Raw genomic sequence first — 27,881 nt, 5'->3', positions numbered from 1 at the left:
ATCCCGTTGAACAGGGAGGCTGGGGAGACAAGGCGTGAGCCCCCTCCAGGCATGGTCCAGGCTCCAGAGTCGCTGGCAGGGTGGGGAGCTTGAAGGAGACGCAGCCTCGGAGGGATCCCAGGATCGAACAGTCTGCCCAGGTCCCAGACTTTCCCCTGCTGCTCCCCAGCTCTGCTTCCCTCCCGGCTCCAGTGCCTACTGTGGTGGTCCTCGGCAGGCCCGTCCTGGCCTCTTCTCACTAAGAAGAGGGGGTGACCTCTCCCCGCAGAACAGTGTTCATACCACCTGTCACCTGTGGGCTGAAGCCGGCTCATCCCAGCTCATGAAGGCTGATTTCTACATTTTTAGGCATTTTAGAAATCTGTTGTTAAGACATTGGCGGCTCAGAATCAGCGTTCGTGGGAGCATTTACACCCTGGAAACTGGCAGACCCCACAAAGACTCCGGCTCAGCCCACAGCTGCTCACTGCTCGGAAGACGACACTTCCTCCAGAACAGAGGCTAGGAGGCTGTGATGGGTCGGCCCGCTGACAGTCTGCACCCAAGCCACACAGAGATCGTGCTTAAGGTCACAATGGGCAAGAGACAGAATGGGGTACAAACTCAGGTCTCCTGAGACGCAGTGCAGTCCTTCGAACAACAGTTCGAATAATGTCTTCTTCGTTAATGGAAACTATTTCTGGCAATTCCACCGATCCAGGTGCGTGCACCGTCTGTGGGGCCCTAGGGCACGTGGGGGTGGCTATGGGACAGGGACTCCTCTGCCGTAGCGTCCTGCTGTGCTGGGATCGGCCCTGGGCCCAAGGACGCTGCAGCCTTTTGATGCACGTGGCACACTTTCCACATCTAGAATCTGGGTGGCAGGGGGGCCCGGGTCGTGCCTGGACTTCCTCTGTCCTCGTGTCACAGGACCCTGCCCTTCAGAGCATCACACACTGCTCAACTCAAGATAGACACATTTTTTTCCTGATGTTCGTCTCCAGAATAGCGCGTCTACTCCACGAGGGTGTGAAATAGTTACGCCAGGTCCCCCCCTCCCCACACCTGTGCTGTCACGGGTGCCCAAGGGCCTTGACAAATCGCCTAGGACCAGGGCTCAGGGAACACATCAGGGGTTTTCAACGGGGGACGATTTTGTGCCCCAGGGCATATTTGGCAAGATCTGGAGATGTGTTTGGGAGCGTGACTGTCAAAGGGGCGTGCTGCTGGGATCCTACTGGGTCAAGGCCACGGGTACTGCTAAACACCCCACAATGGGCAGGACAGCCCCTGCCCCCTGCAACAAAGAGTTCCCGTCCCCAGATGTCAGCAGTGCTGAGGGTTTGAACCCCGGACACACAGCTGTGCCGTGAGTCATGATCACAGGTGCTGGGCCCCCAGGAGGGCTCCGTGAGCGCTTCATGGCTTACTGTGGGGAGGTGTCACCTTCGCAGTGCTGGGCCCTCCTACCCAAGGACCCAACGTGCCTGTCCAACCAGACCCGTCCTCTTCTGGGCCCATGGTGGCAGGTTTAGGTTCTCAGGTGTTCTCCTAAGCATAGTCTTGCGTATCTTCTGCTCTGTTGTCATTGCTGTGTACATGGGATGTTTTCTGTCACCGCATCTCCCAGTGACGTTGGCATACACAAGGTCTGTTGACGTCTGAACTTTATCTTTGAGCTCAGGCACTTCCTGATTCTCCTCTTGTGGTCCTAGGATCTCGAGTGACTTTCTTGGGGCTCCAGGTCTGTGGTCCCCGCATCTGCGAGTACTCCCGCTTGCTTTCGGTGTGCAGGCTGGAGGGAGGGGGCTCTGCGTGGTGAGGAGGGGGCTCTGCGTCCCCACCTCTACCCTCTGTGGCTCCTTGGACTGGTCTGGGGGCCTGAAGGGCGGAGGTTCCGGCTAGGGCTGTCCGTGGGGTTTTGTGAGCCCCTGAGACCAGGTGACTAAGTGGCTCAGAGTGGAGAAGACCACCCTCCTTCCCAGCTTGGCTCTGCAGAGGAGGGAGGCTCTGGGAGCACTGGGGGGTGACCCCAAGTGGATACCTGGTCTTCCTCCCGATGGGCGTGTGGCAAAGCCACCAGTAAGCGCCCCTTACTCGAGGGCTGAGAAGGGCAGTGGGCTCTGTGGGGAAGCTTGGGGACTGTGTCACACAGACTCCTTCCTGGGCGCCTGTGAGCCCCTGGCGGCTCCTGGATGACCTGGGTGGGCGTGAGCCCAGGGAGCATAGAAACCATGCTCTTTCCCCGGGTGGGGAACGGGACGGCACCTGGGGATCTGTGTTCTTGCCTTTAACCCTCACACTGACCTAACTGGCCCACAGGGAGCCAGACTTTTTTATGTTTAATGCTTAAAAATAAGTACAATAAAGGGGAAAAAAAAAGGTCGGGAGAGGAAGCGCATGGAGGTGGGTATCCAACCGGCTCGGTCAATGGTGCCGTCTACCACACGCCTTGTGCCAAGCTACACGACGTGGCTGGTGCTCAGCCAGTCAGGGGTTTGTAATTTTTGGTGTTTATACCAAGGTTTTCCGGGCACTGTGTTGCCCTAGGGCTGCCGTGACAAGGGACCGCAGCAGAAGCGTATCTTCTCACAGTCTGAGGCTGGAGGTCCAGGGTCTAGGCGTGGCGCCATCTGGCTCCTCCCGCGGCCTGTCTCCCGGGCATGTGGATGTGGTCCTCTCTGTTCCTCACGCGGTTGCCCTCTGTGCCTGTCTGCGTCCTGATCTCAGAGGAACACTGGTCAGATTGCATCAGGACCACTCTAGGGACCTCACTTTACCTTATCACCTCTTTAGAGCCCCGCAAATAAGGCTACATTTGGAGGTGCTGGAGGTCTGGAGTTCAACTTGTGAATTTGGGGGGCACACAATTGAGCCCATGAAATTCACCAACATGACCAGATCTAAAAAAAAAATTCTCAAATTTGGCTCTAAAATAAGACTTGCTTCGGTGGCAAATTACGATGGCTGTTTCTTCTCAGATAACAGAGGGTGTTTGCCAGGGACCAGTGGCCCCAGACCTGTCACCACGCACGTGTCCCTCGGAGGCTCCAGATTCCCCATCAGGCCAGACTCAGGCTCCCTGATCCTTTGCGGCCCCAAGGCCATGACCCCCTGCCCCTCCATCTTCTGAAATAGCTGGTGGTGGGTCAGGGAGAGATCTCCCTCACCGCGCCTCAGGCTCGTGAACACGAGTGAATATCCGCCACGTCAGGGGAGTCAGCAGACGCGGGGAGAGCTCCTTTCCAGGCCTGTTTTTTGCAGCCCCCCGTGAGGAAACCAGAGATGCTGTGGGTGGGCTGGGAGGGGGTGTGTGATAACAGGAGGCCATTCCCAGAGGACGTCAGCAGGGGTCAGTGTCGGCTTTACAAACACACCGGTGCGGGAGCCCACGGAGAGCTCACGGATCTCTTTTTTTCTTAGCTTCTTCCTTGGTAGAATTGCAAACGTGCACCAATCCGTGATAAACTCCCATCCCTCCCTTTCCCTAGCGCGGCTCTGTTCTCAGGGCCCCGTCCTGACAATGAGGCTCATTCTGGAGGCTAAAAGGGACGGAACTGGGCTTTCCTGCCATTGCATCAGAATGGGGGGCTAGTCAAAACCGGAATTACAGAATTTAAAGAAAATGGAGTTTCCCTGCTCAGCGGGGAGCCTGCTTCTCCTTCTCCCCCGCCCCCCGCTTGTTCTCTCTGTCACTATCTCTCTTTGTCTCTCTCTCAAATAAAAAAAAAAAATCTTAAAAAAAAAAAAGAAATTGGAGTTTCTTGCGCTTTTGGCCTTGGAATTTGAGATTCAAGCCCATCTCATCATCTCTTGCAAACCCCCATCAGCAGCCGGGCAAGGAGGAAGGCCCTCCCCTTCATTACCCAGGGGCAGGCAACCCAGCAGCCTCACCCTCCACAGGGCGAATCCGGACGCCTTGGGACCACCCCAAAGACGGGGCCACTTGCTTGATTTGTGAAGTTTATTCATCATCACAATTAGTGATGTTGGGGTGGCACCAGGGTATCTGGGAGGGAGGACAGGGAAGGTTTCCTCCCGACCATGGTACTTGCTGCAGAGAAAGGCAGCATCCAGGTGCTCAGAGGCAGGCGTAGACTTCGTGGAAGGTGCTGCCCTCCCCCCACAGTCCCAGGGGCCGGTTTGCTTTCTGGTCAGTACCTGTTGGGAGGCAGGCAGGGTTGTTTCCCTAAGACTGCATTGTGTGGGAGACCAGGTCCGGGAGCAGCCTGTGAGTGGGCTGCCCTCTGCTCTCTGTTCTGCACCAACTGCAAACATCTTTATGTTCGGAGGCAGAAAAATGACGTCACGAGTAAAGGAAAACAAGGGACAAACACTTTTATCTTTCCCCCGGGAGGCCCGGTTGGACTGCACAGCAAAGAGCCTTTTGTGTGGCCTGTGTGTTCTTTGTGAGTGGCTGGTTCCCCGTCCAGGTTCCGGGGTCCACCCTCTCTGCTCCTCAAGAGCTCTGAGGACTGTGTGTCCACAGCTTCGCCTGGGAGACCGCAGGGGAGAGCTGGGGGTGGGGCTGGCTCTTCCTGTCAACCTCCCTCCTTGCTCTGTGAAAGGCCAGGGTCAACCATGGTCCCAAACACTGGAACGGGAATGTGGTGGGAGAGGAGGAAGGCCAGTCGGGTTCGCTGCGCCGTGGTGGGACTTTGTCTGGGATGCTGAAGGCATTGGCTGTGGGGACAGGTGTGACCAGTGGGGGCTGGGTCGAGGATGCCACGGGAGAGACACCAGTCACCCACCTGGACCAACTGCTGGAGAGTCAGAGGCACCACAGGATTGTTGGCATCTGGGCAGGAGTCCCTGTGCTGGTGGTGGGTCTCTCCTGTGAGTCGGGGTAGGACACGCTCCCCCCATTTGCAAAGCCACCTCCCCCTCCACATGACCAAAAGGGAGAAAAGGAGAAGCTGGGGAAGGTCTGCACCGAGTGGGGTGTCTCACATCCTCAGAGTGGGGCCCCAGTACAAGCAGCCCCATGTGTGGGGTGTGGGGGATGGAGATCGTCCCCAAAGCCGTCCACATCCTAATCCCAGATCTGTGACTGTGTCCCTTACAAGGAAAAGGGGACCGTGCAGACGGAATAAGTTGTGGATCTTGAGATGAAAGACCATCCTGGACTCTCGGGCAGGCCCTCTGTAATCCCAAGAGAGCTTACGAAACGGGGATGGGGTCCAAGGCAGAAGGCCACGTGGTAGTGGAAGCGGTGGGGACAGGGCAGGGGGGCTTGACGACGCTGCGGTCTGCAGATGGAGGCTGGCAGGGCGGGCGCCTCGGGGGCGGGGAAAGCAAGGGGACAGACCCCTCCCCCACCTCCGCAAGAGCCTCTGGGAGGAATGCAGCCCGCTGACCTGTCTTAGAAATCCCGACCCCCAGGGCTGTAACGGAACTAATCTGTGCACGTGTGATTAAAAATTTGTGTTGTCCCTAATTGCTGCTCCGCGGTGACTTGTTACGGCAGCGATGGGAAACTCGTACCCAGGGTGTGGACACCGAGCCGGGGCTCTGTGCCTTTGAGCTGGCTGGTGGTTTCTTATTCCATTTTATTCACTCTTATACCCCTTTCGGCCTGTGTGGACACGGCCCAAAAATGGACTAGAACTAGGAAAACAACAGAGAACATGACTCATCAGAACACAGCACATAGAGTGGGCGCGTCCTTCCAGTCCTCCGTGGTGGGTCGCCACGGCTCCTTCCCTCCCGCCACGTGGCAGGTCCACACGTCTCAAGGGCTGCGCTCACAGGGTAACGGTCCACCGGTGCCGCTGTGAAGGCGACAGCGGATGGCGAACCTCCGGGGATCCAAAAGTGCATTTCGTGCGTCTATAAATCACATGGGGGCGCGGAGGTCGCTCCTCCTCCCGGCGCCGAGCAGAGCCTGAGCGCGGCTCCTAGCTGCCCGGGAGCCAGTTCCGCCAGTTAAATGCCGAGTTCGAGCCGTGGGTCAGCGTCTTCACGGGAGGATTCACCAGTTCCCATTTTCCTTCCTCTTTATTTTCTTCACAGAAGCACATGCCCAGAGAAGGAATCTAGGACAGAGTTTCCAATCACTTATTAATATTTTATACCAGGTCAATTGATTTTACACTTGCTCCAAGGCTAGCCAGCAGGTCCTGCGAGGCTGGGGAGGCAGGCGCCATGGGCCCACACTGGCATCGCTGTCCTAAACACGATGCCCACGTCCACGTCCCACACAGCCGTCCTGGGGCGGGGGCCGTGCCCCTCCCATGGGTTGTCACACTGGGGTGCTGTTGGCAGGGGCAGAGGCCGGGGATCCTGCTAATGTCCTACAGGGCACAGGAGCATGGTGTCCCCCAACACGGAAGCACCCTGCCCGAAGCCCGAAGCTCGGCAGTGTCCAGGCTGCAAAGCCCAGGCTGCTGCTTGGGGACTGACTTGCATTCTCAAATTTAGCGTCACAAAGAGATACTGGCATTGTCTGCAGAGCCCAGAAAAAAACCGCTAAGTGAAACTTTAGACCTCCATGTCTTCATCTGCAAAGTGAAAGCGTTCGTGTAGATTTTTGTTTTTAAGGCTTTTTGGGGCTTGTTTGCATGTTTTGCTTTCCTTTTTTCCCTCTCTTTTGATGCTGAGAAATTCCTCAGTGAGACAAAATTTGCAGAAATTCCAACATGCAGGGGGATCCCTGTGGAGGCTGGTGGTGACTCAGGGTGACTCTCTCCCGCTTAGAGAGACTGTGTGCGTGCGTGCATGTGTGTGTGCGCGTGTGGGTTCATGGGCGTGTGCATGTGCACACGTATGCATCTTTGTGCGTGTGTATGCGTGCACATGTGTGCATGTGTATTTATGTGTGTGTACATACGTGTGTGTGTGTGTACATTTGGGGGCAGCACGGTGCAGTGGGCAAAGGGAAGGTTGTGAACGGTCTCTTTCCATCTGCCCCTGATTTGAAGGCCCATGGTTCCCCAGAGCGCCTTGGTAAATGTCTGATATGTGCAGGCAAGTCCAGCTTATTTGGGGAGGGGGTGAGGTGGACACCAAACTGTCAGGATAAGAAAGTCGCAGGAATTTGGAAGTTCAAGGCTGGCATCTTGAGAAGGGGAAGCCAAGGGTCAGGGGAGTGGGTGGGAATCTGGCTTCGAAGACCAGTGGGGTTTTGGAATAGCACCAAATTTGCGATTCTGTCTGCAACTGGCACGTGCCGATGACCAGGAGCCCAGGACAGCCTGGGAAGGGGTGCAGGATCCGGAGCGTGCAGCACGGGAGCACATGAGAGGGAGATAGTGACATCAGCAAGAGCGACGCTCGGGGAGCAGGTGGTGCAGGGGCCACAAGGAGAACCCCCAGAAAAATCCATTGTCATCCAGCATAGCCTGGAGGCTCGAGCCCTATATTCAGATAGCAGTCAAGTGGTGGCCCAGGACCAGAAGGGCTTGGGAATATCTGGGTTGCAGTTGGGACACCCCACCTTGGAGACACTTTGGAGGGGATACATGCTTCCACTCAGGTCCAGAGGAAACGGGACAAGAAGAGAGAAGGCGCACACAGGTAGTGCTCTCTGACTCACCCCCCGACGTGAGGGAGGACCTGGCTTTCCCTGGCAGGCAGGGCAGGGCTCTGAAAGCCAAGGACCTTGCCCAGGCTCAGAGCCAGTGTTGGCTGGTCGGGGCCGAGGGTCTGCTCCTCTGTGAACAGACTTTGGCCGCTCATGGTCCTGTGACAATTTTGCACCAACAAACCAACTCAGGGACCCACTTCTTCACAGGTGTTGTCTCTACCACTGCGCTCCCAGCCTCAAGGTCATCGGTCAACTGATTAATTTGATAAAATGGACAAGGACAGGGGGGCAAATCTGGCCCTGAGTAGATTTTCAGGGCAGGAGCAGGGGCTGGGTCTGAGCCGCTAGTTTGCCTGCCTTGATTCACCTCACTAACGGATAAAGCCGCCTCTGGGTTACTGGGTGATGGTCAACAGGTTGGTGCAACGTACCCACTGTCCTTCTCTACATGTTGGTTACCTGTAAGTGTTTGCAGAGCCTCAGCCCAACCACGGGCACTCAGGCTACCGCAAGTCCTGTGTGTTCCATGGCGGGCTGACTCCAAAGGCAAGAGGGTGGGGGTTCCTTTCCGTCCTCCAGCCCCCTGCCCCTGGGTCCCCAGAGCAAGCCAGGCCAGCCTTTGTTCTTTCTCTTTGTGTCCACATGGTTTACTCCCCACTGGACCATTTGTTCAACTACTGGAGCTGCAGGGGATAACCATATCTTATTTTTTGTAACAATAATAATATATGATAATAGTAGTCTGGGCAGCAAATGGCCAAGTTGCCATAATGGTGATAAAGACGATAAACTGCTTCCGTCAGCCCCTGGCCAGGGCTGCCCTTTGCATAAGAGCAGGTGCACACATTCTCAGAAGATGGGGTGGGTGGGGTGGTCCCTGCTGCCCTGGGTGGGCTGGACACCTGTTTTCATTCTGAGAAGGAAGTATGATGACCCTGTGGGCTCTGGGGGCCTGACTTCATGGCCCAAAGAGAAAGGGGCCGGCACGTACCTTTCTCACCAGCTGGGCAAAGTCTCCACTGTCCCGGGGCGGCAGCCCAAGGAGCGGGCGAGTGCAGGAGTCCAGCGCCGAGCCATGGCTCACAATCAGAATGACACCCACTGTAGGGAAAAGCACACCTCGGGGTCAGAGGAGACACAGAGAGAGTGCCTTTTATTAGAACGAGGGTCCGCAGTGTTACCGGGGGCAACAACTTTGTGGTGCACAAAGCCTGAGAGAGCTGGGGTAGGAAGCGGTGTGGCAGGTACCGTGCATAGTCCGTGGTGCTTCACGTCCATGGGCATGGTCTGGGGCGGTAGCACCTGCCGTGAGCTTCGGGGATGGGACTGCGCCGTGATCCAAGCTTCCATCTCTCACAGGATGTTGTGGTGGCTGCCGCCCAGGCTGGGTCCCTTAGCTAGAGAATTATCAGCCAGTTGGCCTCCATGAGCCTGCTGATGCCTCTTGCTTCGATAAGGACATTCTGAGTCCATGGGTGGAGCGAGTCTCCCACTGGCAGCGTGACTGATGCGGGCACCAAGCACAGCGGGAGAGAGCTGGCCCAGCCGGACGAGTCCGGGAGGTGCCCTGGCCGGACCCACTGGATCCACCTGCCGGATGGAGTCGGGCGGCGGGCTTCCCCCAAGGGCTACAGCTGACACAGAACAATCCGTTCACGCTGTCTCCTAACACGACTGTAAATTCTCCAACAGGACCGAAGCCTGGATGTACTCTTCCTGTGTTATTTCCTGTTCATTCCATTCTCGTATCTTTGGCTTCCCAAGTCATGGTGCGGCGGCCAGGTATCATCTGGGAGGAGGACGTGCAGCTTGGACTCTGGGCCTGTGCGGTCAGCATGCGGGTGACTTGGGCATGTGGGCTCCAGCCCTCTGAGCTTCAGCGTCATGGGGAGTATGGGGCCGTGATGTCACAGACCGCACAGGAAGGTGAGCAATTAACAGGTAATATTTGTGACGGGCCCCCTGCCCAGGGACCGGTAGGTGTTGGCTTTTTCCCTCCAGCCCACCTGGCTTTTTCATTCCTCTTCTGTGGCTTGCCATACCTGCCACCCTCCTGCCTTGCTCACGTTCTCCCCTCTTGGGCACCGTTTGCCTTCCAAATCCTGCTTGTCCTACAGCTCAGGTGCGGCACCCCGGCAGCCTCCGCGGCACGTGCGGCCCTGTGGCCAGGCGGGCTGTGTTCCCTGCAGTGAGCAGCACGTAGACAGTGCTCAGTGGGCTCAGGAGCTGATAAACCAGATCTCCATCCCTGCTCCCGAGGGCCTCACCCTTGTAGGGGGTCCTCAGAAGGGCGGAGCATCCTGTGGCCTCTGAATTTCGGCTCAGGACAGAGGCTTGACATGAACAGCAGGAAAGCAGCAGGCTGAGGAGGGACCCTGGCCGTGCAGTGGAAGGCTCTAACGTCATCTTCCGTCCTGTGGTGCTCCGGTGGCAGTCAGTGTGAGGAACAGGGCTTTGGCGATCAATTAAATGCCACTGAGGCGCGGTTCCCAAAAGAACACTTCCCAGGATACCAGCCCGTCGAAGCAGGCAACGTAAAGCAGCCTCATGCCACTCAAAATTCTTAATATTCTAGATGCCATGCCCCTTTCCCCAATCATATTCAAACTCCTTGAGGGGGGAGCACGTGCTTCTTCACTTGGGTTTTCCCCACCGTGTTTTATTTGGCATCTGACACAGCACGATGTTCACTACACACTTGCTAAATGTAAATTTTTGCAGGCTTAGTTTTTAGCTTTTCACTATGGACACTTTCAGAGATACCCAGATAGGCCCAAAGGTGGGCCTCCCGCCTCGCGGAGACGCAACTGTGTGACATTTGTGCATCGTGTGCCGTCAGAGCGCCCCCTGCTCCTCCCCCGCCATCGCCGAAGTCCGGGTGTTTCAGACACTGCCGGGCGCGGCCCCTCCCCGTGAGGACTTCCGCCCTTCCACACCCAACCTGCCACTGTCACACCTAACAGAACCCACTCAGTCTCTTAGGCATTTCCACATTCAGATTCCACATTTGGATTTTTCTAAGGGTCTGAACCATCTACGGATACAGATGTTTTGTGCCGATCGGCATTCAAATGTGGTCTGACGTCTGGTTCTTCCATCTTTAGTCTCTTGTTTCCTAGGAGGCAGACATGTGTGGTTTGTGCTGACCCACTGTCCTGGATCCCATCGGCTCCCAGTCTCAGAATCAGGGTCCCCAGGGTGGCAGGGGGGATGTGTCTACGCACTGCGTTACTGCAGAGCCCGCCATATAGCTCCGTTGATTGGGGTGGGGGGCGGAGGGAGTTGCGGCATTCCTAGGTTCGTAAAATCGTCCGGTTTCCACCCCAGAGGTAAGACTCCAACCCCCGGGGGGCTGCCCATACCCAGAGGTGGGGGACGGGGAAGGAGGGGGAAGCACTTACCGTCCTGTGGGCAGGCGCTGATGATCCGTCCCACACTCACCGCACACCGCTCCACATACTCGTCATAACTCTCAGCCGGCAGGAGGGAGGCGAGAGGAAACGCAGGCCTAAAGAACGAGAGAGAGGACCCCTGCCAGGCTGGCCTGCTTGCTGTGTGGCCAGCTGGAGAAGGAGAAGCCCTGCTAAGACAGCCCTGCCTCAAGGCAGCTCGTGGTCCACAGCGACACTCCGGTTGTGTGTCCCCAGCCAACCAAGGGCTGACGTCCAGTCTCCAGCAAGTGCCCTCACGGAACACCAGAGGGTTTTGTGATGGCCAAGAGTCAGCCGTGAGCCAAGAATGACAAAACTTGTCTCCTTGACCACACACCCTACAGCCAGGCTCCTTGAGCCCGTGGCTCAAGAGGCCGACGGCTGGGCTTCAGTGTCCAACCGTGTAGAGTCAGTTTTAGCAAGACTCCTGCTAACACTGTGAAGCCAGAAGCCCCACCCTTGGTATGGGCTCCCCCTCGATACCCGAGCAAGCCCTGCATGCCCCGCCACCCCCCGGTGATGTCCGGTCCCTCTGGCCTGCCTTCAGCCAGCTGCTGCCAGGGTAGTTTATGGAGAATTACCCACCTTTTCTTAGTAGCTTTCCACCCCCCACCCCGCTCCTCCGCTAACAGCCCCCACTTGTCCTCGTTGTGTTCGGAGCTGAGTCCCATTCTGCTCCCCTGTGACAACCCCCCAGTGCAGCATCCTCCCCGAAGAGAGCCTTTCGTACCGTCTCTCATGGGTGTCGTGAATATTTCTTCTTGAACAAGCACTAGAGAATCCCTCCACCCCGGCAGAAGGCAGGAGGACAGCATACCTGTAATCCGTGCTGACGTTGAAATTCGCCTCTTTCAGCTCATCCAGGGTCATGAGGGTCGGGGTGGTTCTGCCAGACTCCCATTTCGTCCACTCAAAGATTCCGGGTTCCACTCTTATCTTAATTCTTTTCTCCAGTTTGAGCTCTGGATCCAACAGAACACGAGTGTTGGTCATCCTCAGAGTCCATTTTGGTTTTATGTAAGTTAAATCTCTTCCAACACCTAAACAATACTTTTTAAAAAATGTGGGTTTTTTTTTTTCTTGGCAAGTATTGTTCTGTGATTACTCGTAGCCGTGCTATTTCTGAGCCCAAAACCACTGTGTGTTTGGGAGGTATCTGAGGAGCGGCGATGCCCGTCCATCGGGAAGGGACCCGGGCTGGGAGGCACCACCAGCAGTGGGCTCACCCTGGCGCTCACCCCGACGGTCCAGTACAACTCTACAGCCAGACCGGCACCGGGCCTGGTTCTCGGTCAAGAGCGAGAGCACACAGTATTGGCCAACCCAATAATCCCTGGAAAAGACCGGCCAATGGAGAGCACATTGGGCACACTGAGGCCCCGTCCTGACAAACACCCCAGACCGAGAAGGTGAAGGGCAGAGGAAGCTGTCTCTTGGAACATCTGGACTTCTCCCAGCTCCCCTTCCCAAGCATTTTCTCCCTCAGCTAAGAGAAGACCTGTGGCAGAAGGCCATCTCTGTGAGTGGGGCAAAGAAGACCCGCATGTTTTTGTTTGAAATGGGGCAAATGTCATTAAGCTCAAATGCTGGAAATAGAATCAGTTCCCCAAATGCATTCCAGGTCCCTGGACCGGTTCCTTTGCCAAAGCACGTTTAGGAAAGGGAGTTCCACGGTCTAACCCAGCTCCCGGGCTCTCTCCAGCCCGCGGAGGGCCCGTGTCCACGTGAATAGGTCACATGAAGGAACAGTAGAAGAAGTTCCCAATTGGGCTTGGCTGATCCTTCTGTGGAGCCATCTGGCAGCCACTTCTCTTCGGGTCACACTTTGGGAAATGGTCCATCCGGACAGCCACTGACCTGGCATTGAAACTAAGGGTAGCAGGTTAGCATCTCGGAGGCCAGTCTGGAAGCAGATCGGTCCTGTTCCAGGACCTAGGAAGAAGGCCAAGTGCCCTCTTTTTCCTGAAGGAACACGGGGTTTATCACCTGGTAACTTTATCAGGCACCATGATAACAAGAAGGATGTTCTGCATGTAGGCTACAAGTCCCTGAGAGAACATACTAGAGGCACTGACGTTACCACTACCAGAGAACATTTTCGAGAACTTTTTATTTCACATCTCAAGCCCACGTGCTGTTAGAGCCAGCTCTGCACCTGCTCCTCCATGTCTGCACCTGCAGGAAAGCCCCGGGCCCGGTCGGGGGGTGGGTCTCCATGTAAAATCATGCTCTCTGACCTCAGTGGGCTCTCCATGCTGCCCAGCGGCCATCCCCCGCCTCCCCACCGTGATCTGGCCCCTCTCTCTGATGGGCATGTCCTACCTTCTGTGCATCCCCAAACCTCGAGAAGGCCTTCCTTTTCTCACTTTCAGCTGGGGGTCTGACCCCCTCTGTCTCTGAGAAAGTAGAGGCAAGCTGCCTCCCCCACATTTGCACACCTGCTGCATCTGTGTCCACATGCTCTGCCCTCTGTCCCATCGCTGTGGAGCATCGGCCCGTGCTCCTGCACAGCGACCTACACCACACACACCCCCCTACAAGGAGGGCAGGGCAGGGGTCCAGCGGGAGATGCAGAACCAACGCCCCCAAATAGGCTGCTCTTCTCTGGCAGAAGCTCTAAAAAGCCCACCGGTGGCTTCCTAAGGGACATCAGCTTCGAGGGTGCTGGACAGCTCCCAGGAGCCCAGCCCCTTGCCCTGGAAGTCATGGGCTTTGGGCTCAGGAGGGACCATAGCCATTCCTAGCTCTCTGGGTTTTTCTGAATGCCCCTCCCCAGATTTTTTTTTTTTTTTTAACACATGGTAGATGTAGACCAAAGGTGGACGGTGTGATGACAGGCTCCTGGCACTCGGTTACAATCCTGGCATTCCAGAAATGTTGGTGGGCTCAGTGCCTGCTCACAGCTCTTGGAGGGCTGCCCCATGACCGTCTTATGACTTACGTGGCCATTCATCGCCCCTCATCCAATTCTTACCCCCGTCCACCTCCCTCTCCCCTTGGAGAATAGCCACGAGGTCAAGGCTACGTGGGAGGCTCGCTGCGGTGCTCACCGACCTTCCAGGATGTGTCTGGCTGTCTGCACACAGCGGAGGGCGGGGGAGGTGAAGACAGAGGTGACTCTGAGGCCACTGTCCAGTAGTGCTTCCCCTGGAATAGAGCAGGTGGAGAAATGCCTCTTCATAACTGTGGCCTCCGATGGGCAGCTCGCCACCTGAGGGAGGCAGGACCTTCAGGGGCCCCGAGATGCCCACCCCCTGCTGCACACGCCTGTGTTGCCCCCTTGAGTGTGGCTGGAAGCCATGATGACATGAAGTGGCGCTCCTGGGACTGTGTTGTGTCGTACGGCAGAAGGGGATTATTGCAGAGAGGCCTGACCATTCAGGTGAGCACGTTAAAAGCAGAGACTTTTCTCTGGCTGCCACAGAAAAAAAGCCGGAGATGTTCAGAAGTATGGGGATTTGAGAAGTGCCTGGCGGGCTCTGTTGGTTGAGCGTCTGACTCTTGGTTTCGGCTCAGGTCATGATCTCAGGGTCGTGAGATTGAGCCCTACCCGTGTCGGGCTCCATGCTGAACATGGAGCCTGCTTAAGATTTTCTCTCTCCCTTTCCCTCTGTCCTCATACCTCCTCCTGCTTTCTCTCTCTCTCTCTCTCTCTCTCTCAAAAAAAAAAATACAGTATTCAACATGCAAGAGATTCCCTATTGCTGGCCTCAGAGATGGAGGGGACCACATGGCAGGGAACGTGGGGGGCGCTGAGAGGTGAGTGCAACCCTTTGCAGATAGCCAGCAAGGGAATGAGGACTTCAGTACTACAACTGCAGGGAACAGAATCCCCCCGACAGCCATTGGGAGAGACTGGAACTGCTTCCAAGAGGCTCCAGATGGGAGCCCAGCCCAGGTGACACCTGGCTTTCATGCTGTGAGATCCTGAGCAGAGAACTCAGCCATGCCGTGCCCGAGCTTCTGCCCTGTGGAACCGTGAGCTGACATGTGGGGGCTGTTTTAAGGTCGGGGTCATCTGTGCTGGGGCAACGGGGAGCTTGCGACTACCCGAGGCTCATGGGAGGACAAGCCTGGAGGTCACATTGCCTCTCACAAAACCAGAGGGTCTGGTCCTTGGGAAAGAAGGGGATCTTTTCAGTAGGATATATGCACAGTGCCAAGGCCAGAGGCTGTAGAGGAAGGTGTCACAGGCTGGATTGTGTCCCCCAAATTCATATGCTGGGGTCCCAAACCCCAGGTCCTCGAGTGTGACATGGTGTCTTCATAATGGTGGTCAAGTTATGATGAGGTCACTAGGGGGGCTCTGGTCCACTCTGACCAGTGTCCTTGTAAAAAGGGGGAAGTTTGGATACAGAGACAGCGGGCACAGAGGGACCCGTCTACACGCCAAGGGGAGGAGCCTGGAGCAGACGCCCTCGCGGCCTCAGGAGGCACTCGGACTTCTGGCATCCAGAACCCAGAGAGAATGCGCCTCTGTTGGTGAAGCCACTCCACTTTGGCACTTTGTTAGGTGGCCCCACGGAGCCAGTGCAGAGGCCATCTACTGCCCGCCTGGACACCGAGCTCCTTCAGTTCACACACCTTCCCCAGTTCCCGATTCCAGGTTCTTCATTCATTAAAGGAAGACCGGATGGATTTATTGGCTTCTTGTGTCCCAAAAAGTCAATCAATGGAGCCAGAGCCCCAGACATAAAGCATAAGCCCAAGCTGACAGATTTTGAAATAAAAACAAAGAGAAGATGTGTTTTTTTAATTTTTAAAGTAACACCCGTAGTGTACACAGTGGTCGCTGGTTTTTCTCTCCTCTCTTGTTCTTCCCACGCTATCATTCGTTCCTTCTGACTTCCCCAACCGGCCGCCCTGGGTCCAATCTCTGCACTTCCACTCACCAGCTGTGTGACCTTGGGCAACTTACTTAACCCTTCTGTGCCTCAGCGTCCTCATCAGCAGAGCGGGGATGATGCTAATGCCGCCCTCAGCAGGCGTGTAGCTAAGGCTCAGTATGCACTAGAGATAATCATTGCTGTGATTATTGTAATTATCCCCAAACATACCTGCCATCCTGGACTGGAAAATCCCACATGACGATAATGGTGGGTCGTTTTCAAAGTCTTTGATACCGTTGCTCCTTCGGGGTAGACTGTAAGGGAAGTTGAGGTCCGGCCGGTAGTATTTCCCTAAAAGCATAAATAACACCAGGCGTTCCATCAACTTAGTGCATATTTTAAACCCCCAAGATCGAGACCCATATCGGAAGCAGGGTTATCACTTAAATAGTTGTCAACTGTGTTTTTTTCTGGAATGTGCTCTGCGATGTGGATTCAATTGGAGAGAAATTGTTACTCTACTGTGCACACATTTCTTCAAATACAGAAAACACAGGTTTTCGCCTCAGGAAACATGAGACCCTCTTTGTCCCCTGAGGACCCCTCACAAAGATTCACTCATACCATTTTCCTGTCTCCATTACTGATTTAGCTTAACTTGATGGGAATCCCAAGTTGACATTAATTAAGGAGGTGAAATTCTGCCTGTCCCCATAGCTGACAGTGTGTCATATTGTCTCCGGGGATGGAGTACCCATGGCCAAATGTTCCCGCATTGTGCATTATTCAGCCGATTGCCGAGGCGTGCCTGGAAATCAGGAAGATCCGCAGGAACTCCCCCCGACCCTCCATCTGGAGGCTGCGAAGCATTTGACCTTGAGCTCTATGACCTGATTTGCACCAGTCTGGTGCAAATCCTGGCACCACGGGTTGCCAGTTATATGATTAGGTCTGCCTTATCAGTAAAAGGGGGAAATGATAGAGCTGTTACAAGGAGTCACTGTGACCCCAGGGCCTGGCTGAGGGTAAGTGGTCAACAAGTGGTGGACCTCATCTCACTGTTGAATTATCTATCACCCCTGCAGAAGACACTGTGCTGGGTCCACCCCTCACATCCTCCCACGCAGCCCCAAGCCTCCCGGCTGCCAGCAGGTTCTAGCCACCAAGCCGCCTTTCCTGGAGACCTGCTGCACATCCAGGGCAGGCCCCATCACGTGCCCTGCCCGAGCACACCAGCCCAGCCCTGCTCGCGGCATCCCAGCCCTTTCCAAGCATGATTTTCCTGAAAGCTCCCTCCCTGGAACGTCCATTGGCAGAGACATTGTTTGAAGAAAGGCCTTCATTAAATGCCAAAATACACGTTGTGTTAGCTGGAACAGTGGATTTTTTTTTTTTCCAAGAGAAGGTCTATTGACTGTGTTGTATTCTCAAAGGCATCTGCTCCATGTCGGTCTCTTGTCCTCGGACACTCTATCTGTGAGGGTGGAGATCAGAGCTCAGAAGAAGACAAGGATCTGGAGCAACGTTAGGTTCTGATGGTGCAGAGCCTCACAGACAGGGGGTGACCTGGCAGCAGCACTGAGAAATGAGGGGCCATACAAGGTGTGGGAATTTGGCCCAGAAGTGAGCCAAAATGAGGAGGGTCAGAGGAAAGGTTGGCCTCTCCCCCAAACACCCCACTGTAATACAGTAAACATTGCAATATGCAGAATTTGGACAAATTAGACTGTCAGTATTCACTGTAGGACCCCTCTGCCTGGTGCAAAGAGCCACCAGGAGCCTCCTTCAAGCTGGGACTCTCCAGTGCCTTTAAAGTACTTTCCCGAGATGCCCTTCAACAGATGAATGGATAAAGAAGATGCGGTCCATATATACAATAGAATATTACTCAGCCATCGGAAAGGATGAACACCCAACTTGTACATCCACATGGATGGGACTGGAGGAGACGATGCTAAGTGAAATAAGTCAAGCAGAGAAAGTCAATTATCATATGGTTTCACTTATTTGTGGAACATAAGGAATAGCTTGGAGGACATTAGGAGAAGGAAGGGAAAAATGAAGGGGGGGGGAATCGGAGGGGGAGACGAACCATGAGAGACGATGGACTCTGAGAAAAAACTGAGGGTTCTAGAGGGGAGGGGGTGAGGGGACGGGTTAGCCCGGTGATGGGTATTAAGGAGGGCAGGTGCTGCATGGAGCACTGGGTGTTACACGCAAACAATGGACCGTGGATCACCACATCAAAAACTAATGATGTATTGTATGGTGACTAACATAACATAATAAAATTAAAAAAAAAAAAGTACTTTCCCCTGTAGGTGACCTGGTATTTTGCCTGAGTGACCAATATTCTTCCTCCTTCCACGACGTCCCACCACTGGTTTTGGAGCTGGTTGTTTTGTGTTGGTCCTCACACCATCACCACCACCACATGCACACTGACGTCAGGTGCCATTTCAGTCTGTGGTTTCAATCATCGTTGTCTTTCAAGAACGTTTCTTCTAACTGCATGTGTGAATGCCAATTCATCCTCATAGCCACCTACCATCCTATCGTTTCCCTCCTGAGCCTTTGTGTCTCTGACTGATCTTGTTTTATAGATACTACCACAGCATCCCCTCCGTGGGTTCTTGCAGATACGTTCAGTCATGATGTAATCTGCTCAGAATTTTCCTGGTGTGTGCTGATCATCTGCCAATGGTTTTCCCTTAGCATTTTCCCCTCTTCTCAGCCTGCTGGGCTCCGGGAGGAATTCCAAAAGAGCTTGGCTAGCTCTATGTTCATTCAATATCTTCATTTATATAGTTATCCGTGGCTTAGAAATCATGGCATGCTGGGCTTTCCATTAAGGGATGTGCATTGGTACAGATGTGGATCATCGGTAGAGACTGCCTGTGGGTGTGCTGTATTTACAAGCACCGTCCTTAGTTCTTAGCATCACTGGTGTCCCCAGTGAACTTGGGGTAAGCAAGATGCATGTTCAGAATACGTCCATCTGTTGAGTAGCACAGTTAAACATTGTAGGGAAATGACCACAGCAGTGAAGATGAGCTCAGAGAGATAGAGCAATGAGCCTGCAAGCTAGGGTTGTGCCAGCAGCTGAGGGTTCAGAGACCTCAATATACTCTCAAGTCAATGCTGGTCACTCACCAGCTACCATATGTGTGCGTCCAGAAGAAAGACGACTGTCCATGTGTCACACCAGCAGATGGCTTACTGTTGATGGCCATTCCTCCATCTTTCACACAGCATTTGAGGTGAGATACTCACAGACAGCGTACACACTCAGTGCATGAGTATAACGCCCATGGAGAAAGATGTAGCGCATACCCCTCTCACATATACTATCACTACACAGTCACTCTCAAGAATGGTGCCATAGGAGAGCCGGCTCAGGAGGTCAAGAAGGGATGTCATTTGTTAGATCTACCTACTTTCCGGGTTTCGATTCTGCCAGGACATTACCTACCATCTGGAGTGGAGCATTGCTGTAGCCATGACTTCCCGAAGATTTGATCCACTCTCTCGCCGTGGCGCACCACCAGAACACTCCTCCTCGCTATTGTGGCCTGAGATGGTGGAAAGAAAGACATGTGCATTTTTACATCTGTATTCTTAGACTTACTCAGTGGGCACCTCCCCTCGCCATCCCGTAGGTGGCCTAGAAACAGGATCTCTTCCTTCCTTCCTCAGTGGCTACAGCCCATTTCGTCGAAGTCATTGCAATGAAAGAAGATTAAGAATTGCAGGTGGAAATCTCTTTAATTTCTAGCAACTTTTTATTTCCTAGGCATTATGACACTACCAAGAAAATGAAAAGCCATAGGAACAGCCTATACCATACAGAGCACATCAACTCTTCTACCTTTCTGTTTCTTCCAAGTCCTTACCCCTGTCCTCGTCCCTCCGTGTGGCGGTAACAGAACACCACGGGCTGGGGGCTCATAAACAAGAGTCTTCTATTTCTTACAGTTCTGAAGGCTGGAAATTTGGGATCAGGGTGCCTACATGATTGGGCGAGGACCCTCTTCTGGGCCAACTTCTTGCTGGTTCCTCACAGGGTGGAAGAGGCAAGGGAGCTCTGTGGGGTCCCTTGTATAAGGGCACTAATCCCATCATGGGGGTTCCACCCTCACGACCTAACCACCGCCCAGAGTCCCCACCTCCTAATGCTAGTACATTGGTGGTTAGGATTTCAACATATGAATTTGGGGGGGACACAAACATTCAGACCAGAGCATCCCTACACAGTGACTTCTTAGGACATTTTCTATATCCACACATATATGTTATCATGTAATAGATATTACATATTTTCTCTCTATATAGATACTGCTGTTAGTACCCTTGGGGCCCAGCATATTGGAAGCATGCATGTCAGAGGCTGGGACACAAGCTTCAGTTCACAAACTCCCCACTTAGGGAGCTTTGGATCTCATTGGGGCCAAGGGACAAACATGGAAAGATGAGTCATAAAAGAGGATGAGATGAGATGAGGTGCAGAGCTGACAGTACCTGCCATAGGAGGTGGGCTGAGGGGACTTCAGGTCGGACGTGGAACTTGGTCATGCCTGGAGCCAAGATCACCAGGGATGGATGGGCCAAGGTCACCAAGATGGACAGGCCAAGGTCATCGGGATGGATGGGTTACAGTAACCAGGGATGGATAGGCCAAGCTCGTCAGGGATGGCCGGAATGAGAAGGGCATCTGGGCAGGAGGCAGCTCTAGCTGCTGGTCTGCTTGTCCTTGCCTAGCTCCTTTTCCTTAAGTGCACCCTTCGCTCCCACTCCCCATCTTTGGCCTCATAGGCAAACACACACCTTCTAAGACAGAGCTCCAAAGGGAAATTCGTCTTGTTGTCTTACAGTCATGAAGTATGGTTGATGCCTATTGGCACCAGGATGCCTTTCCCCAGGAGAATGGATATTAAAATATCTCACCCCCTGCCCCTGTCAAGGGCTGATCTGCAAGCAGATTGCAAGACACACATGGGCTCCCAGGCTTAGTCTGCTTACTGACAATCTCCGAGTCCTGTCGATGCACTGGGCTGAGGTTTTTTTTTTTTTTTTTTAAGGTTTTATTTATTTATTTATTTGAGAGAGAGAGAATGAGAGAGAGAGAGCACATGAGAGGGGGAAGGGTCAGAGGGAGAAGCAGACTCCCTGCCAAGCAGGGAGCCTGTTGTGGGACTCGATCCAGGGACTCCAGGATCATGACCTGAGCCGAAGGCAGTCGCTTAACCAACTGAGCCACCCAGGCGCCCCGGCTGAGGTTTTGAATTTACAGCATTTTCTTCCCTGGAGGAGCTGAGAGCATTTGAACTCCTAAGTGCAGAGCTTTGCAACAGGAATATTAGGATAAAGAGCAAAGTCCTTGGGGAGTGGAATGGCCTCACTCCTAGGGCCTAGGGGACACCAGGACTATATTGTCTCTTTAGACATGAGAGGCGTGGGGGCTGGTGTAGCCAAGCATCACCACCTGGGGACTTTAAGCAAAAGATGGATTCAGTTTAGAGGCTGGAATTCCAAAATCACGGCGTCAGCAAGGCCACTCCCTCCGAGGTCCTAGGGAAGGATCCTTCCTGGCTTTCCAGCTCCTGGAGCCCCAGCAATCCTTGGCCTCGGCTGAGACACCCCAGTCTCTGCCCCAACGCTCACATGGCCTCCTCCTCCGTGTATCTGTGGTCTCTCCTCTTCCCTGTTGATCACACATCCTGTTTGTGTTTCCTAGCAGCAGCTGTGATTGGATTTAGGGCCCATGGGATGCTCCCCATCAAGACCCTTAACTCAGCCCTCAGACAAGGACACTCTTCCTCATAAAAGAACACTGGCAAACCTCATATCTTTGGGACCGTTCTTCAGCCTACTAGCATCCATGTATCGAAGCTGATGCCACAGTCTTCTTTTCCTACCACACGGAGGGGTGAGCTCAGACCAGGTGAGGAGGGGCCAGCTTGCAGGGAGAGGTCTGTGAGGCTTTCACCCATTCAAAGCTGCAGCGAGTTCAAATGCAGGCCGAGCTATGAGCTGACCCTTCCATTCCAGCATCCGGTCCTCCATCTGGAAAGGGGGGCAATGGCCTCAGGGAGCCCCATTCCAGTCCATGCCTGCTCCCCTGCACCCCACTAAGGGGGCCGAGTCCAGCTTCTGCTGTGCCTTCCAGAGTCTGGGCAGTCTGGGTAGGGGAGCCCCGTTTTTGTCCATCTCTAGCTCCTGGCCAGCAGCTACTCAGCCCGGGCTATTCCCTCCGACTAAACACCTGTCTAATGGGGATGCTCTGTGGCCTTCCCAGCCCCAGCGTCCTGTGCTCAGCTCCTGTCTGGACCAAGCCCACCCCAGCCTGGAGGGGCTGGTGGCTTCTTGGGGGAAGGAAGGTGAGCTTTGGATTTAGGGCAATTGGCTCATGAGTCCTGATCAGGGCCTTCATTAGGTCATTCTATGATTTAGCCAGTGAGAATCACGAGCCAAGCCCCCAGCCAGGTGCTGAGGACATAGGGACGAGCCCGACGTCATGGCCCTGCCTCTGTACAGGGACAGACTCTGAGCACTGAAGGCCTGGCCTGCGATGGGCACCTTGTCCCATGTAACCGTCCAAAACAACAAGTTCGGGGGTGCTTAGGTGCCTGAGTGCCCCTCGCAAGCTTCCTACCCTCTATAAGTCTCAGTCTTCAGATCTGTGAAATGGGGACTAACATCTCCCATGCGGTTGGAGATGGCTAGGCTGAAATCCTAATGTGATGTGGGGGCACAGGGCACAGGACATGGAGGGACCACTTCGGAAATGATGCAACAGAGAGGCATCTCCACTGAAGTGGGAAGTGGTCAAGGGCTAGTTGCAGGAATGCCCTGGCCCCTGGGGGTTCCTGTGTAAGGAACCAGAGGGCCAGGCTGCCCACCACCCAGACAGCGCCAGGGACACCATGTCACCGGTTTGCTTTGGGGGAGGGGCAGCCTGCTCCGTGGAGGCCCTGCGGGCAGCTTTCACTCCTGGACGTGCCCCATGCAGGTGGTAGGACTCACGTGGCCCTGCTGCGCCCCAGAGCCTGGCCCTGCGGCTGCTGGCCCTCCAGGTTATCAAGTACCAGCCCCCTTCTTTCTCCCAGAACTGACTTGAAAGACCCCCATCTTTTGGGGCCCTGGGAGAGGTGACTTCTTCAGGGTCACACAGCATGCTGATGAGATAATTGGTGTTAAGAGTCTGGGATTCTGGGCAGGACTGTGTCCCCACATCTTCCCTGCCCCATGGCCTGATGCCATGACCAACTGAGTTACAGACACATGCTGCATGTTCTTGCAACATCCAGAAGGCTGCCTTCAAGGGCTTAGAGCCCGGCTCACAGCTAAGGGACGTCCACCCTCTGCGCCAGGGTGGATGGAGCAGTGTGGCCTGTGTCTGAGCAATGCAGGCAGAGCCTCTTGCCGAGCCACCCGGGTCTGTAGCTGTACCTGAGGGGCCGAGCTACCATGGAGTTCATTTAAAGTGTGGCTTCCCTTTACTCATCTTATCAAACAGGGAATTCTGTCACCTGTAAAGCCTGGATGCTGCTAATGTCCCTTGGCGTCTGTGAAGGGTAGAGTTCCCAATTTCGCCGGCTGCTTGCCTCACCGTCCTTTCTGGAGATCAGGTCCATGGCCAGGCTGAAGGTGTAGGTCCTGCGGGAGAAGAAACGAGTGTGCTCTTGTCATGAAGACATTGGAAAGCAACTGTCTGTATCTGGTCATGCATGTGCCTGGGGACACATGTGACAAGATGGGCAGGGAAGGTCGTTGTTGAGGATGAAACACAACCGTGTGTTCAAAGAGCCCCGTGCTCAGCGCATAACAAGTCCTGAGTAAATCCCCTTATGGGCTGAATCACATTTAGAGTCCTGACCCCCAGCACCTCAGAGTATGACTTTATTGGAAACAGGGAGTTTAAAGAGGTAAATAAGTTAAAAGGAGGCCAGTAGGGTGACCCACTTCTATCTTATAAGATGAGACTAGAGGGTACAGAGAAAACACCAAGGATGCTGGTCCAGAGGACAGACCATGATGAGGCACCAGGAAGGTGGCTGTCTTACACACCTAGGAGAAAGGGCCACTGGAGGAACCAGACCTGCCCATACCCTAATCTTGGACTTAAAGCCTTTGGTCATGAGGGAAGAGATGTCTGTTGTTTAAGACCCCAGGCTAGGGGCGCCTGGGTGGCTCAGTTTTTAAGTGTCTGCCTTCGGCTCAGGTCATGATCCCAGGGTCCTGGGATCGAGCCCCGCATCGGGCTCCCTGCTCCGCGGGAAGCCTGCTTCTTCCTCTCCCACTCCCCCTGCTGGTGTTCCCTCTCTCGCTGTGTCTCTCTCTGTCAAATAAATAAATAAATAAAATCTTTAAAAAAAAAAAAAAAGACCCCAGGCTGGCGTACATGGTACGTGGCCCAGGCAAACTCGTCCGCCATCTGCGTAGATTTACCTTCTGAAATAGCCAAAGGTGTGAGGATAGATGTGGCTGGGATGCAAGAATGAACAAGCAGAGTCAAGAGACACATTAGGATCTGAGGAAACACATGGGAAAGGGTATGTAGTGGGATGGCTGGTAAAACAGGAGCTGAGGAGCTGCAGGCAGTGAGGAGATTGCCACCTGTCCACGGAGCCAAGAAAGATGCCGTGAGGTGAGCACACATTCAGGAGGTCTGGGAAGGATGGAGGGAGAAGATCACAGCTAACTAGAGTCGTGTGAACTCCAGGACAGGAGGGGGGTCGAGTGTGTCTGGAAGGAACAGGGGGAGGGGCCAGTGGAGAAGAGTGAATGGTCACTTACGTCCCCCAAGAACAAGCAGATGGCCAAGTCCCCCAGGGGAAATTCACTTTAGGAAAGGGGAGATCATCTTTATAACTTCTATTTTAAAATAATCTATAATCAACACCCCAAAACCAAATAACCCAATTAAAAACGGGCAGAAGGCATGAACAGACATTTTTCCAAAGAAGACACCCAGATGGCCAACGGACACATGAAAAGATGCTCAGCATCACTCGTCATCAGGGTAACTATCTCCTCTCGTTATATTTATTTTTCAAAGTTTTGTTAGCTCCTCTCCCGTTTATTCTCCCAGATACACTTTTCAACCATTCACTGAAGTTCCAGCAAATGATCCCATTGGAATTTTTCCTGGCATTTCATTCAACCTGAAGGTTCAATGAATCCAGGAGGAATCGATACATGCACGACTCGTCTTCCTCAAATCATGAACGTGGTGTGTTTCTACGTCCTCAGCCCGTGTGTGAATATTAGCGTTTCTCCCGTAGACGCTTCATGTCCTGGATTCTCCCGCAACTACCGCTGGCCCCACCTGTCCATGCTGAGACCTGATCAGGGCCAGAGCCAGGGGCGCCTCGGGAGTGTTTGCCCTGCAGCCCAGCCTCCGGCCACCAGCCTTCCACCGCCACCACCTCAGGCCTCGGACCATTCATGCCCCCGTGGTGTTTCAATGTGGTGAACGCACTTCTCAAACTGTCGGCAAGTTGTACCTTTTCTTTCCAGACTGTCACCCCCCTGTGTTGTGCTGGAAACTCCCATTGGCAGGATCCAGCTCACGTAGATTTCCTTTCCTCACATATTCTCAGTGTCAGAGGCCAGCTCCCGAAAGCTGCGGGCTGTAGTTGGCCATAAGTGGACCAAGAACACTGGTGTCCATGTCCAAACCATTGACGTTTCCCTCCTCCCGGGGCAGAGGCTCTATTTACAGTCTCCTATTGACAAAGGAAACGTCGGTGGGTTTCCCCTTCCTGAGGATGAGGCGGGGCCCGCACCGCGCCCCCGCCTCCCGTCCCACACAACAGAGCCTCCTTATCTATAAATAGCATCTGTAAAATCTACAGTTGGAGAGAAAACCAAATTGTTTTTTTGCTTGTCTTTCAAATGAAATATAATCAAGATTCCAATGAGAGGAGAAAGGAAAGAACTTAACATTTAAATATTTCTGATTTTTTTTTTCTCAGGAGAACTGCTTAATGGTCAACTTACGCCACAGAAGTAGATGGGTTTAAATCCTCCCCGGCTTTTAAAAGGGGCATAGCTGCAGTCTGTGGGGTTGCATGGGCCACGTCCCCATCTTAGATTCCTGGGGCGGCCGTAACAAGGCACCACAGACTGGGCAGCTGAAACAACAGACATTTATTGTCCCCACCCTGGAGTTCTAGTTCTGAGATTCAGGCGTGGGCAGGGCTGGCTCCCCACGAGGCCCCTCTCCTAGGTGTGTGGACACCCTACTCTCCCGTGTCCTCATGCGGTTTCCCTCTGGGCCTGTCTGCTTCCTGATCTCCTCCTCTCTTAGGGGCATGGGTCAGACTGCATGGGGGCCACTCTAGTGACCTCATTCTTCCTTGATGCCCTCCGTAGAGACCCCATCTCTACAGTCACATTCTGGGGTGCTGGGGGCCAGGACTTCAACATAGGGCATCTGAGGTAGACAGAATTCAGCCCATGACAGCACCTTTTTATTATGTCTGAGGTACTTGCCACCAACCTGCTCTGCGGTTTTGGAAGTTACCGGACAGGTATGGCTTCAGTGTGGAAAGTCTTCTCATCATGGCCAGAAGACAGACTGTTCCCTAAGGCCTAACACTCACGGTCTGCTCTAGATTATGCTACCTACGTTCTATGTGGAGCATTGAGAGCCACTGTGATTCATGAAGACACTCTCCCATTGTATCCCGCTGGTCACCTCTCATCTGCTTAAAGGTCACGGACAGATATTGGGGTGTGATTTTGTCATGCGGTGAATCCAAAGCCTCCTGGGACCATTGAAAAAAGGCTGAAGTTGAATTGGCGATGGGCTGGTGGGTGGTGGATATTTCAGTGGCCAAGCGGAACAGCATGGCTGCAAACTCAAAGGTGTCCCCTCTGGCAGGCAGGGGCTGCTCCTGGTGCAAGTGCACATCTATCCTCGGGCACTGGAAGGCCAGCAGGTTGCACATGCCAAATATCAGTCCTGCAGCCCACGCAGTCTGAGGTATGTACCTGTCTGCCCACGGCAAGCTAGTCTTTGGATGGTGCCACCAGACAACATTTCCCTCTACTCAACAGTTTAGTGGTGTGTCCAGCCATTCAAGGATCATCTTCTAACTTAACAAGCCTTAGGGGCTTAGTAAAGTACACTTTTGGCAGTTCTAGAAGACTTTGCCAGAAGGACTGAGTCTGACGGCAGTGCTGGCTATCGGCCAAAGGGTCCATAACCACATGTCTCAGTTGGTCAGGATGTCTTGCTGCTCCCTCAGGGAGGATGGGGCTGCTTTCAAAACATGGCCAATCAAACACCCCATCGCTGGGCCTACTACTTAGTTTTCTCTCTTTTTGTTGCAATTTTTCTTGGTATTTATTAATTCATAAGGGAAACTTGTTTTGTCCTTAGGAAGAATAGTTCCAGCAATGCCAGGCTTAAAGGCTGGACTGGCTATGCTGGTCACAGGTGGTTGACAGATTAATTGTGAAGCCAAAAATATAATAACCACAAACTCGTCTCCTACGGAGTCTTTACCGTGTAGTCCTAGAAACATCCGGGTTTGCCAGTTGCCTGGTGGCAGCGAAGCTCTCCCATCCTGAGCGGGGAGTAGAGGACCTACCCTGCCCCTTCTGGAACTCAGTCAGCTGGGGTGTAACCAGCGTCTCCCGATTTCCTTAAAGCATTCATGGGACCTGGTGACAGACAGAGCTGGTTCTCAAGGGAAACAAGTGCTTCCTTAATAAGTGGGACGTCATCCGACCTCCCCACTTCCCTGGGCCAGAGTGTGCTCAGGTTTCCAGGACAGGGGCCTGCATTGGATTAGCTCTGCAGTTCCTTGGGGCACCAATGTGACTTTGAGGTAGCCCACAGGACCCATAGCCATGTTTACCCTGAGAAAATGGCGCTTCTCCAGATGACTGGTCTACCGCACCTGGAATGACTGTGCTCATTTCGTGGAAACTGTGTCCCTTTGTGCATCGGGTGTGGGAAGGCAGAGATCGCCCAACATGCATGGTGTGTGCAACCCCAGCCCTGGATTTGTCTGACTTCTCCCGTTTATTCTCTCTTTGACCTGATGTCCTCATATTCTTTTCTTTAAATTTAAAATGGGTGAATTTATATTTTGAATAAGTAAT

At 53.9% G+C, this 27,881-nt stretch overlaps 2 protein-coding genes across 5 annotated transcripts in view; one reads left to right on the top strand and one right to left on the bottom strand.

Annotated features, from left to right (window-relative positions):
- Positions 1-16,984, top strand: part of RSPH1 (radial spoke head component 1) — a 45,637-nt gene extending 28,653 nt beyond the window's left edge. Inside the window, exons 6-8 of one of the 3 annotated variants that reach the window (XM_073887026.1) lie at positions 9,197-9,430; positions 14,612-14,694; positions 16,850-16,935. In XM_073887026.1, coding sequence (XP_073743127.1) covers positions 9,197-9,430; positions 14,612-14,691 — 314 coding nt within the window. In that variant the 3' untranslated portion in view covers positions 14,692-14,694; positions 16,850-16,935. Of the gene's footprint in view, positions 1-9,196; positions 9,431-12,087; positions 12,225-14,611; positions 14,695-16,849 lie in introns of those variants that run through there. The other 2 variants (XM_073887024.1, XM_073887025.1) reach the window with 2 other exon arrangements.
- Positions 5,512-27,881, bottom strand: part of UBASH3A (ubiquitin associated and SH3 domain containing A) — a 36,078-nt gene continuing 13,708 nt past the window's right edge. The window contains exons 7-14 of one of the 2 annotated variants that reach the window (XM_025863411.2): positions 23,294-23,420; positions 19,237-19,336; positions 15,993-16,115; positions 13,990-14,082; positions 11,753-11,897; positions 10,906-11,012; positions 8,496-8,605; positions 5,512-6,014 (exon numbers count right to left, since the gene is read on the bottom strand). In XM_025863411.2, the coding sequence (XP_025719196.1) occupies positions 5,877-6,014; positions 8,496-8,605; positions 10,906-11,012; positions 11,753-11,897; positions 13,990-14,082; positions 15,993-16,115; positions 19,237-19,336; positions 23,294-23,420 (943 nt within the window). In that variant the 3' untranslated portion in view covers positions 5,512-5,876. The remainder of the gene's footprint in view (positions 6,015-8,495; positions 8,606-10,905; positions 11,013-11,752; positions 11,898-13,989; positions 14,083-15,992; positions 16,116-19,236; positions 19,337-23,293; positions 23,421-27,881) is intronic. The other variant, XM_025863412.2, reaches the window with a different exon arrangement.

The sequence above is a fragment of the Callorhinus ursinus genome, unplaced genomic scaffold (genome assembly GCF_003265705.2).
Source record: "Callorhinus ursinus isolate GAN/ISIS: 27379988/994484 unplaced genomic scaffold, GSC_fseal_2.0 scaffold75, whole genome shotgun sequence".
Classification (NCBI taxonomy): Eukaryota; Metazoa; Chordata; class Mammalia; order Carnivora; family Otariidae; genus Callorhinus; species Callorhinus ursinus.
Note: the sequence above shows the minus strand (reverse complement) of the source record. Positions and strands in the feature narration are given on the sequence as shown.